Source organism: Callospermophilus lateralis, chromosome 14 (assembly GCF_048772815.1).
Source record: "Callospermophilus lateralis isolate mCalLat2 chromosome 14, mCalLat2.hap1, whole genome shotgun sequence".
In the NCBI taxonomy this organism is placed as follows: Eukaryota; Metazoa; Chordata; class Mammalia; order Rodentia; family Sciuridae; genus Callospermophilus; species Callospermophilus lateralis.
In genome coordinates, this window is record NC_135318.1 from 19,021,094 (window position 1) to 19,034,270 (window position 13,177).

The following is a 13,177-nucleotide window of genomic DNA, read 5'->3' on the forward strand; positions in this document are numbered from 1 at the left end:
AGGAAGGAAGATCATGAGTTCAAAGCCAGCCTCAGCAAAAGCAAGGTGCTAAGCTGAGGATCTGGCTCAGTGGTCAAGGGCCCCTGGAATTCAATCCCCAGTACCCACTCACCCCCCCAAAAATTACTTTATTTAAATATGATTTAGGCCAGGCACAGTGATGCATGCCTATAATCCCAGCAACTTGGGAGGCTGAGACAGAAGGATTGCAAGTTTGAGGCTAGCCTTAGCAATTTAGCAATGCCCTAAACAACATAGTGAGACCCTGTCTCAAAATAATAAATAAAAAGGTATGGGGATATGGCTCAGGTTTAATCCCTGGTACAAAAAAAAAGAAAAAAAAATTCATATACCATACAAATTATTCATAAAGTATACCATTCAATGGTTATTATTACATACATAAAATTGTGCAATTAGCATTGTAATTGGTTTACAAAATTTTCATCATCCAAAGGAGATCTCTTCCGTTAGCCGTCACTTTGCCTACTATTTAATTGGGTTATCTTACAACCAACTAGGGAGAAGTCACGAGACATATGATTTGCAAATATTCTCTCCCGTTCTGTAGGTGATCCTTTCACTCTTTTGAAGTACAAACGTTTATCATTTAAGTCCAATTTATCTATTTATTCTTTCATCATCTGTGCTTCTGATGTCATATCCAAGAAGATTTACACCTGTGTTTTTTTTAAAGTTTTTTTCTCTTGTACTTAGGTCTATGATTTTTAGTTAATCCGATATATAGTGTGAGGTAAGGACCCAAATGCATTGTTTCACATGTTACCAAGTTTCTCCAGCACCATTTGTTCAAAAGACTATTCTTTCCTCATTGAATGATCTTGAAATCCTTGCCAAAAATCAATTAACCAGGGGCTGGGGTGGTGGCTCAGTGGCACAGTGCTTGCCCAGCATGTGTGAGGCACTGGGTTTGATTCTCAGCACCACATATAAATAAATGAATAAAATAAAGGTCCATCAACATCTAAAAAAAGAAAAAGCAATTAACCACCACTGACTCTGGTGACATAAGCTTGTGATTCCTGCAACTCAGTAGGCTGAAGCAGAAGGATCACAACTTCAAGGCCAGCCTCAGTAACTTAGGGAGGTCCTAAGTAACTCCGTGAGATCCTGTCTCAAAAACTAAAATATGAAGGACTAGGGATGTAGCTCAATGGTAAAACGCCCCTGGGTTTAATCCCCAGCACCAAAAAAGAAAAAAAAAAAAAAAAAAAAAATCGACTGACCATAAATATATGAGTTTAATTCCAGACTTTCAATTCTATCCTCTTAAACGTCTCCCAAAGGCCCATGTGTTAAAGGTCAAAGTCTTATTTCCCAGTGAGACGTCACTGTGGTATAGTCATTAAGAGGTGAACCCTACAGGCCAGGACATAGCTCAGTTGGCAGAGTGGTTGCCTTGCATGCACAAAGCCCTGGGTTCAATCCCCAGCACCAAAAAAAAGAGGTGGGAAGTCTTCAATTCATAGGGATATGTCCTCAAAGGAACCAAGGAACCTTGGTCTCTTCTGTCTTTCATTTCTGGCCATATGAATGGCTTCCTCTGCTGTCTGCTTCTACTATGATGCACCATTTCACCAAAGACCCAAAAATAATGAGGCCAAGAGATCATGGACAGAAACCTTCAAAACTATGTGCTGGGGCACTGAGCCACATCCCCAGCCCTTTTTATTTATTTATTTATTTATTTATAAAACAAGATTTTGCTGCTACATTTGCTCCTGTTTTTCCTCCACAGTTGCTCTTTTTAAAATTGATTGTTCCAGGTATTCTGTTACAACGATGGAAAGCTGACTATGTGTCTTTTCTTATGGAGGAGCACATGACCTAGATTAATATAACTTTGCAGTAAGTTCTAAAGGAAGAACATGTGAGTCCTCCAACTTGTTTCTCCTCTTCCAAGATCATTTTGGTTCTCCTAGGTCCTTCAAGTTCTCATATGAATTTTATAATCAGCCTACCTATTCTGCAAAAAAGCCAGTAAGGATTTTTTTGATCCTGAAATTGAATCTATGAATCAATTTAGGAAACATTGCCATATTAACAGTATTAAATTTTCCAGTTGATTAACAGAGAGCATCTTTCCATTTATTTAGGTCTTTCTTAACTTCTTTCAACAACGTATTGCAGTTTTTAGCACACAGATTTTATACCTCTTTTGTTAAATTTATTTCTATTTTCTTTTACTCATTTAGCTTCTAAATATATTACCATCTCAACCTAAATATTTTAAATAGGGACCATTAAGTATTAATTAATCAAAAGCAAACCAATGGTTTAAAGAAACAATGTTGACAAATGTAAAAGTTCATTTAATAAATAAGCTGTCATTAGATCACTACGTTAATTTTAATCTCTATTTTTATGAAAGATTTTAATGAGAAATATTGACGAAACAAATGAAAATAACTAGGAGAAGAAAGTTCTCATTCCCAGTTCACAAAGACAAAGATTACCAGTCTGGTCAGACTGCAGGGCATTCATTAGGCCATGTTTGCCTATGAGGCCATGTTTGGAGGAGAAAGTCAGTGAACTTGGTATAACTTGTTCCCTTCAGACTCTGGTGCAATCAGAGTCAGATTTGGGTACTTAAAAAAAATGAAATACAGCAAATATTACATAAGTCCAAAGCTAAGTAGTTTTGGAAAATGAGAAAGCTATATGCTCCAGCCCAATGTATCAGAGATCTCTACCCTAAAGTTCCAGGTACTGGTGAAGAATCAAGTGTCACTCTCCTTTCCTTTGGCATTGTTCTTGTGAAAATGCCTCACTCTAAAACCCAGTAGGAGAAGGTTCAGACAGTGGGATAGCCCAGGATTCTGCAACTGTAGGGAGTCCTGGTCATGATATCACTTTTAAAGATCTAATAGCAGTCACATGCCAAAATAATTTCTGAAAGTAAGATATAATCAATACCTTAGAACTTCATCAAAACTTTGTTGTGGCAACATTCCACCCACCAGGTTCCAAAACTTCCCACATGTCTACCTGCTTCTGGATTTTTTTAAAAAATATTTAGTTTTTTAATTGTAGTTGGACACAATACCTTCATTTTATTTATTTATATGTGGTGCTGAGGATCAAGCCCAGGGCCTTGCATGTGCCAGGCAAGGGCTCTACCGCTGAGCCAAAGCCCAGCCCCTGCTTCTGGATTTTATAAGAATCCTCATCCACTGCCTCTAGGACAGCTTTCACTTTTTTTTTTTCTGGGGATGTGGTTACTGGAGATCTAACTCAGGGATGCTTAATCATGAGCCACATCTCCTGTTTTTATTTTTTATATTGAGACAGGGTCTCGCTAATTTGCTTAGGTCCTCATTAAATTGCTGAAGCTGTCCTCGAATTTGAGATCCTCCTGCCTCAGCCTCCTGAGTTGCTAAGATTACAGGTATGCACCACCACAACCGACCAGCCTTCTTTTTTTTTTTTAATACAGGCTGAATATGCCTTATCCAAAACTCTGGGGACCAAAAGTATTTCAGATTTTTGAGCTTTTCAGATTTTATCAGTTGTACATCTCTAATGCAAAACTTTTTTTTTAATCTTTTCGTTTTGTATTTTTAATTATACACAATAGTAGAACGAATTTTGACATACATACATGGAGTATAACTTCCCATTTTTGTGGTTGTACATAAAGTAGAGTTACACTGGTTGTGTATTCATATATGAACATAGGAAAGTTATGTCTGATTCATTCTACTGTCTTTCCCATTCCCATCCTCTCTCCCTTCCCCCCCTTCTCCCCATCTAATCCACTGAACCTCCACTCCCACCCCCACCCCATCCCCCACCTATTGTGAGTCAGCATCCACACTTTCAGTCTTTGGTTTTGGAGGACTGGCTGATTTCACTTAGCATGATAGTCTTCACTTCCATCCATTTACCAGCAAAGGCCATAATTTCATTCTTCTTTAAGGCTGAGTAATATTCCATTGTATATATGTACCATATTTTTTTTATCCATGTATCTGTGGAAGGGCACCTAGGTTGGTTCCATAGCTTAGCTATTGTGAATTGAGCTGTTATAAACATTGATAGGAAGGGTAGCAGAATAAAACAGACACTAGTATTGCTGTATGTATATACGTTGCCATATAACCAATGTGATTCTGCTACCTGTACACTTGGAAAAATGAGAAATTATACCCCATTTGATTCAAATGTATGATATGTCAAGATCATTGTATTGTCATGAGCAACTAAAGAAAAAAAAAAAAAAAACATTGATGTGGCCGTGTCACTGTAATATGCTTATTTGAAGTCCTTTGGGTATATGCAAAGGAGTGGGATAGCTGGGTTGGATGGTGATTCCACTCCAAGTTTTCTGAGGAATCTCCCAACTGCTTTCCAGAGTGGTTGCACCAATTTGCAGTCCCACAAGCAATGTTTGAGTGTGCCTTTTCCCCCACATTCTCGCCAACATTTATTGTTACTTGTATTCTTGATAACTGCCATTGACTGGAATGAAATTAAAATCTCAGTGTAGTTTTAATTTGCATTTCTCTAATTTCTAATAATATTGAACATTTTTTCATATGTTTGTTGACGTATCATATTTCTTCTTCTGTGAAGTGCCTATTCAGTTCCTTAGTCCATTTATTGACTAGGTTATTTGTTTTTGTGGTGCTAAGTTTTTTGAGTTCTTTATATATCTTGGAGACTAATACTCTATCTGAGTTGCCATTGGCAAATATTTTCTCCCATTCTGTAGGCTCTCTTGTTTCCTTTGCTGTGAAGAAGCTATTTAGTTTGATACCATCCCATTTATCAATTCTTCATCTTACTTCTGTGCTTTAGGAGTGTTGAAAAATTTGGATCCTAAGCCAATATGATGGAGACCTGGGTCTACTTTTTCTTCTAGCAGGCGCAGGGTCTCTGGTCTAATGCCTAGGTCCTTGATCCACTTGAGTTTTGGGCAGGATCTGAAATAGGGGTCTAATTTTATTTTATCACAAATGGATTTCCAGTTTCCCAGAACCTTTTCTCCAATGTATGTTTGTGGTGCTTTTATCTAGAATAACTATATGTATGGATTTGTCTCTGTGTCTTCTATTCTGTACCATTTGTTTTCATTCTGTTTTTGTGCTAATACCATGCCATTTTTGTTAATATAGCTCTGCAATATAATTTAAGGTCTGGTATTGTAAGGGCCTCCTGTTTCACTTTTCTCGCTGAAGATTACTTTGGCTATTCTGGGTCTCTTATTTTTCCAAATAAATTTCATACTGCTTTTTCTATTTCTATGAAGAACATCATTGGTACCTTAATAGGAATTGCTTAAATCTGTATAGCACTTTGGGTAGTATGGCCATTTTGACAATATTAATTCTGCCTATTCAAGAACATGGGAGATCTTTCCATCTTCTAGGGTCTTCTTCAATTTCTTCCTTCAGTGTTCTGTAGTTGTCCCTAATGTAAAACTTTAAAATTCAAAATGCTCTGCAATGTGAAACATTTTAAAGTGTGAAATCTGAAACTCGGGGCTGGGGATGTGGCTCAAGCGGTAGCGTGCTCGCCTGGCATGCATGCGGCCCGGGTTCGTTCCTCAGCACCACATACAAACAAGTGTGTCTGCCGAAAACTAAAAAATAAATATTTTTTTAAAAAAAAGAGGGCTTGGGATGTGGCTCAAGTGGTAGCGCACTCCCCTGGCATGCATGCGGCCTGGGTTCAATCCTCAGCACCACATACAAACAAAGATGTTGTGTCTGCCGAAAACTAAAAAAAAATAGATATTAAAAAATTTAAAAAAAGAAAAAAAGAAAAGAAATCTGAAACTCTTTGGACTTCTTAGTTTCAGATTTCAGAGTATTTTGGACTTTAGATTTTTAAATTAGGGATGTTCAACTGCACTTGGCTCGTGATCATTATCAGTTTAAATACTGGGGGCGTTATAATTTTTATTTGTGAGACTGTAATACTACTTCTTCTTTTTTTTTTTAAAGGGTCAAGTTGATTCCCTCATCAAGAAGTATTACAGTGGGCTGGGGATGTGGCTCAAGTGGTAGCACGCTCGCCTGGCATGCGTGCGGCCGAGGTTCGATCCTCAGCACCACATACAAACAAAGATGTTGTGTCCACCAAAAACTTAAAAATAAATAAATAAATATTAAAATTCTCTCTCTCTCTCTCCTTCTCTCTCTCACACTCTCTCTCTAAAAAAAAAAAAAATAGAAGTATTACAGTCTCGGGCTGGGGCTCAGTGGTAGAGTGCTCGCCTAGCACATGCGAGGCCCTGAGTTCGATCCTCAGCAAAATAAAGATATTGTGTCCAACTAAAAAATAAATATTAAAAAAAGAATATTACAGCCTCACAAATAAAAATTATAAAGCCCCCAATATTTAAACTGATAATGATCATGTGCCAAGTGCAGTGATACACCTGTAGTCCCAGCTACTCAGGAAGCTGGGGCAGGAGGATCACTTGAGGACAGGTGTTCAAAGCCAGCACAGGCAACACAGAAAAACACTGTCTCAAGAAAGAAAATTACTATATTATTGGTTTCAAGTGTCTTAGGTAGAAATAATCATTCTTCACTTAGTTATAAGAATTACAGTAAAATGTCATTTTACTTTTTTTAATATTTATTTTTAGTTGTAGTTAGACACAATACCTTTATTTTATTTCTTTATTTTTATGTGGTGCTGAGGATTGAACCCAGGGTCTCACATATGCTAAGTGAGCGCTCTAGACTGGGTCACAACCCCAGCCCAGTGTCATTTTAATACTAATGTCAAACAATATGTTTTAGGCTTATCAAGAAATACTAATTTAACACACAGGTAAAACTCTAGTCCCGGTTGGAGAATCCAGGTGAGCTCTTCAGCAAACAGGAGCAATATGAGAGCCCCGGGTATCCCAGGAGTACAGGAGGAAGATGGGAAAAGGACAGGAAGGAACTAACCCTTCCTTCCACATTACAGTTCTCCTCATTCATGGCATGGGCTGTACGCTGTATAGGACAACAAATCCCAAGAAGAGCATAGTGACAAATGGAAGAATCTTATTAAATCCAATTGTATCCAAAACTTAAACTCCTATGGGAAACGACAGTCTAGCAACAAAGGAAAACAGCATTGAACTACTTGTAAAACCCTCTCCTTAGGAAAGTCTCAATTGGGCTCGTGATGTGGCTCAAGTGGTAGGTCTTCCAGTTGCTGCAGGTATGCCCTCAAGGGGAGAGTGGGGCCTCAGCCTCTTCCTGTCTCTCCTTTGAATCCCAGACAGGGTCCCTACCATAATGTGCTCCCTTGCCCCAGGCCCAAAAGGAATGAGCAACAGTGTTGAGAACCACAGCGAGTGGGAATGGCCCCTGGCATTTTGCCAGAAGTAATGGTTGAGAGCCAAGCCTTTAAGATGATGCTGGATTGATTCAATTGTATATAGACCCCTGCTGTCCACCTCCGGAGCCCGCTACTTTGGAGTTCTCGAGGGGATTTCCTGGGGAGTTGGTGTTGGTTGGTGAAGTTCTGGGGGAGGGAGTTCCGGTTGGTGTGGTGTGCCAGAGAGGGGCCGCGTGGGTGGCATTCGGGAGAGTTCCCGGGGAGTGTGCGTGGAGTGCTGTTGGAGTTCAGGCAATAAAGTTTCCTGTTTGAACATACAAGTGCTTTGTGGCGGCTCAGTGATTTGTGCCCAGCCAGACTGCAGCACAATAGACTAAAGCCTATAAAACTGAAAACCAAAATAAATATTTTCTCTTTAAAAACTGATTATTCTGGGGTATGTATTACAGTAATGAAAAGCTGACTAACACATAAGGCATGTGAAAGAAACTGGGAACTTGTGAACTGAGCAAAAGAGAGAACTAAGACATGTTTTGGAGCTAGGACTTTCTCACAAAGGTGATAAAAAGTAACCAAAGGGATTGAAGCAAAGAAGTGGCACAAACTTATACAGTTCCACCTTGCACACATAAATAGCAAACTTGAAAGTCAAGTCTGGAAGAAGATATAAGAAACACATTGCTTCTATTCAGAAAAGCAATAATGACAAAAAATAAATGTAATAAACACAATTAAACACATTCACTGTTTACTACTCACTATTGCTGGGGCACTGTGAAAAGTGCTTTATCCTCATTGTCCCACTTAATCTTCAAAATTCTATAGTCAGTACTATTCCATTTCACGGATAAGGAAACTGAGACAGAGATAGATTAAATAACTTTCCTAAGGTTATATAGTAGATAAGAAAGACAATACCCTAGCCAAGCAGCCTAACTGCAGAGCCTGGACTCAAAACTTCTGTGGTTTGAGCAACAGACAGATTCTAGACTCAGTTATAAACAGGCACAGTGGCACACACCTGTGATTCCAGCTACTTGGGAATCTAAAACAGAGGACTGCGAGTTGGAAGCCAGCCTCCACAGCTTAGCAAGACCTGCCTCAAAATAAAAAAGGGTTGGGATGTAGCTCAGTGATAAAGCACTCGTGGGTTCAGTCCCCAGTACAAACACACACACACACACACACAGACTGACTTATAAGGTAAAATTCAGCTGTACTCTGCGATTCCTTTGGAGGCAGAAGGTGAGATGACAAAAAATACCTGGCTTGAATGACAAACAATTAGACTCAAACTATAAAAGTCCCTAAAGACCACCAGGCACAGCAGATGGTAAAAATTTCTTCTTCACCATATCTAACAAGAATCACCTAGCCTGCGGTTGACAGGACAACATGGATATAGGTTGAGCCCAGCTTTACCTCCTGCAATCATATTTCCAATGAACTAAAATATGTACAGTTGAAAGATCTTCTGGGACCTTAACCATTATACTGTGATACACAGAATTCTAGAATTCTCCCAAGTGCTTCAGGGCTATTCTAGGCTGGGATTCTGCCTCCCGTCTCCTGCTTTAACCATACAGTACCAATTTTGTAATATGTTGATAGTCCTTTTAAGATTTCATTTGAGGGGCTGGGCATGTGGCTCAAGCGGTAGCGCGCTCGCCTGGCATGCGTGCGGCCCGGGTTCGATCCTCAGCACCACATACAAACAAAGATGTTGTATCCGCCAATAATTAAAAAATAAATATTAAAAATTCTCTCTCTCTCTCTCTCTCTCTCTCTCTCTCCTCTCTCTCTCTCCTCTCTCACTCTCTAAAAAAAAAAAAAAATAATAAGATTTCATTTGAAAAAGAGTAAAAAAATTTTTTAGGGCTTCATACTCACTGGTCCAGACCAACAATCCCATATCATGGCAAAGGAATCTGAGTTGGTCACGTTCACAAAGACAAGTCGTCACATAGCAAAATAATCTTTCAAATACTAAGAACAGTCCCTTGCTCTCTGAAATCTTTCATTTTTGTTGTTTCTTATGTAAAAATATACTTTTTTCACAGATTTTGAATTGGAAAGTACAGTTCATTCATTTCAGTTTTCCCATCAGCTCTAGCTACTACTAATCTAACACTATTACCCTGACTCTCTACCTTAGGGTTGATATCTAGTGGAAGATAATTTACATAATGTATTAATCATTAACTACTTACCACCACCGTACAAGTTCATGGTAACAACAAAGTTACAGCAAGAGGTCTAAACTAACTGGTGCGACTTAAGATCACAGGTATTCCGGGTGACATTATTGTTTATGATGGTACTTACAAAAGCAACTCAAATCAATTTAATTAAAATGTAAGTTCTGGCTTGGAGTCCTCCAACTCCCATTCTTCCATTTCTACAGCTTGTGACATAAATCTTCTGATTAAAGCTATGACTGATCATGAGAAAAAAAAAAAAGACTCAATACTTAGGAGGACTGGAGACTCACGCATTTCTATGAACAGCTGCCTCTTCTCTGCCACGGTCTTCCGCTTGTTCCCACCTTCCTCAATCATCCTAGAAACAAAGAAAGACACAATAAGCCACTGTGTAATTGAACAATTAGAAAAGTGCACATCATTCTGTTGTGAAGAGTTACAGGAAACCAGGCTGAATGTGTACATTTTAAGACCGAATCAATAAAAATAAAGTGGGAGCCTAATGTATGAAAAGATAAACCATTGTCACTTTATTTGAGAACTTCTAAAATATTAAACAGCCAATACTTAAATCAGTTTATAAACATGATGAAAATATGGGGTTATGCCTTATTTCTAACTTAACTATTTTCTCTGTAGAGTCCTGCATCAGCTGAGACATTGTGTCCCATATCACCACTGTTTTGCATAAACATGTTACTAAATATAATTTAGAAAATAATATAATGAAAGGCTATAATAAAGAAGATAACAGTCCATGTATACTCAAAAGACATACATAAAAACATTGTTTGTATGTTAAACAATATTAAACAAAAAAGGTATTCATTCCCAAACCCAAAGAGCTCCTAAATATAACTTTTCTATTACATAATAATAGCAGTTTATGTTGACAGATTCAGGCTATGCCAGACACTTGTTAAAACTCTTTACATGCACTGAGCTACGCAAGTTGGTGCATGCCTGTAGTCCCAGCTACTCAGGAGGCTGAGATGGGAGGATCACTTGAGCCCAAGAATTAGAGGTTAGCCGAGGCAACACAGTGAGACTCAACCTCAAAACAAACAACAACAACAAAAAACCTCATTAAATGCATTCATGCATAATCTCACTTAATCCTCACAAACCCCGATATGTTGGTATTGTTGTTGTTATTATCATCATCTCTATTTTGTAGATTTGGAAACAGAAACCCAGAAAAGAATACTAACATGCCAAAGGGCACACAACACAGAAACTACAGAGTATAATCCCAACCTTTGAATTAAACTTCCTATATAATTGTTGCTTTCAGATGTACATTTTCAATCTCTGTGTCTAAAAAGCTATAACACAAATAGCACATGATATGGACCCTACTGATAAGAAATTTGTGACAAGGGGCTGAGGATGTGGCTCAAGTAGTAGCACGCTCGCCTGGCATGCGTGAGGCACTGGGTTTGATCCTCAGCACCACATAAAAATAAATTAAAAATACTGTGTCCACCTAAAGCTAAAAAGTAAATATTAAAAAAAAAAAGAAATTTGTGACATTTTTTAATGAAATTCGTCTTACTGAATGAAGAAATGAAGGTATTCATTCAAAAATGAAGACATATAGCTACATAAATAGCATTAGTCAGATAATTTCCCTAATTAAATTAAACTGTTGTAATTCATTCTCGGATGTGATTAAGCTGTTGTTGATTAAACTATTCTCAAATAATTTTAATCACAAATTAAATGATGACTGTATGAATTACACATCCATTAAAGCAAGTTGGCTGGTTATAGAAAGTTTAGTTATAATATATAATAAAAATATTTCTTAACATTACACAATTTATATTTTGATCATTAGGACTAGTCCTCTCCAGTCAGGCATGGTGGTACACACCTGTAATCCCAGTGAGACCCTGTCTAAAAATAAAAATAACAAGGGCTGGGTATATGTACTGTAATGCTTTCCGCTGCGTGTAGTTAAAAAAAATCAATATTAAAAAAAAAAAAAAAAAAGAAAGGAAAAGAAGAAAAAAAAAAAAAAAAAACCAAGGGCTGGGGATGGAGCACAGTGGTAGAGTGCCCCAAGGTTCAATCTCCAAAACAAACAAAACTGGTCCTTTCCTAGGTCACTTCTAAGTATTCCCAGTAGGCTTTCACACACATGATGGTTACTTAATAATTTGCTTCCAAGTCAAAAGAATTTTGGACAGACAGTAAGCCAAAGAGAAAGCAACCAGAAACAACAAAAATCGAATAAAATCTAGGCACCAAAGAGAAAACTGGAGGTGGTACCAGTAGCCTATAATTACAAAGGAAAAAGATACTGAAAAGCTTCCTCTCCCACTTTCCAACACTGGTCTCTCACTAGGTAACACAAATTTATTTACTTTTTTTTTAATATTTATTTATTTTTTTAGTTATCGGCAGACACAACATCTTTGTTGGTATGTGGTGCTGAGGATCGAACCCGGGCCGCACGCATGCCAGGCGAGCGCACTACCGCTCGAGCCACATCCCCAGACCGGGTAACACAAATTTAAATTATGAACACAAACTAAATCAGAGTATACCACAATGTTCTATATAATATATCTCGTGTATTATATTTACTATTCCTTTCTATCACTTTTCCTCAAAGTAGGAATAAGAATTCCTGGAAATGGCTAAATTCTTCATGACAACTTTCTAAATTTTGTTTCCATTTCCAGATTAATCTTGGGAACAATAAAACCATATTCTGGGTCATGTATATGACCACCACACTACTACGAGTACTGCTGTGTAATTTGGAGACCAGAATCTACATGTGTCATTTACTAGTGGCATTAGTGGCAAGAGATCACCTAAGAGCAAAGGCTGGCAAACTACAGAACCTATATACTACCTCAGGCACGTCTAACCTGTCACCTGTTCTTACAAATGAAGTTTGTTGGTATTGGTGTTGGTATTGGTGTCCTCATGGGGTTAGTTTCTATTGTTTCTGTTGTTTTGGCTTTTGACAGTACTGGGGATTGAACCAACACAGTCCACCACTGAGCTACATCCCATCCCTTTTAATTCTTTATTTTGAGATACCGTCTAAGTTGTCCAGGATGGTCTTGTGATCCTCCTGCCTCCGACTCCTGAGTAGCTGGGATTATAGGCATACACTACTGCACTCAGCTGCAAATGAAAGTTTTATTGGAACACAGTCACAATAATCCATTTCTATATGGTCTAAGGCTGCTTTCATGATGCAACAGCAGACTGGAGTAAATGTCACAGAGAGCATTTGTGTCACAGAGAACATTTGGCCTTCCAAGTCTAAAATACCATTGTCTGTCCTTTTACAAAAAAAAAAGTTTGCCAACCTGACCTACAGCAATAATAATTAACACTGAATTACTGCACATCTGGCTATAATTAAGTTACTATGTCTCCACTGTCACAATGACAACAATCATTCCACAATGCTCCACAAAGTAAGATTCACTCCTCACTGCTAAAATAGCATTCAAACTATTCAAACTCCACTAACCATTCACTGGACAAATATTTATTGAGTAGTTCTTATGTGGCATTTGTATGAATGAAAGACAAAGTCCTCACCTGCATGGATTTTGCATTCATGTGAGAGGATTAAATAAAGTAATTCACTAGACAGCACCTGGCCTAAACAGGCACAGGTTGAAGGCTAGCTGCTACTA

At 38.1% G+C, this 13,177-nt stretch overlaps 1 protein-coding gene across 1 annotated transcript in view; it reads right to left on the bottom strand.

The window, feature by feature from the left end:
* The window catches only part of Dtnb (dystrobrevin beta), a 227,110-nt gene that overhangs the window by 190,215 nt on the left and 23,718 nt on the right, over positions 1 to 13,177 (bottom strand). Inside the window, exon 2 of the mRNA XM_076833871.2 lies at positions 9,800 to 9,867. Within this exon, the coding sequence (XP_076689986.2) occupies positions 9,800 to 9,866 (67 nt within the window). The 5' untranslated portion in view covers position 9,867. The remainder of the gene's footprint in view (positions 1 to 9,799; positions 9,868 to 13,177) is intronic.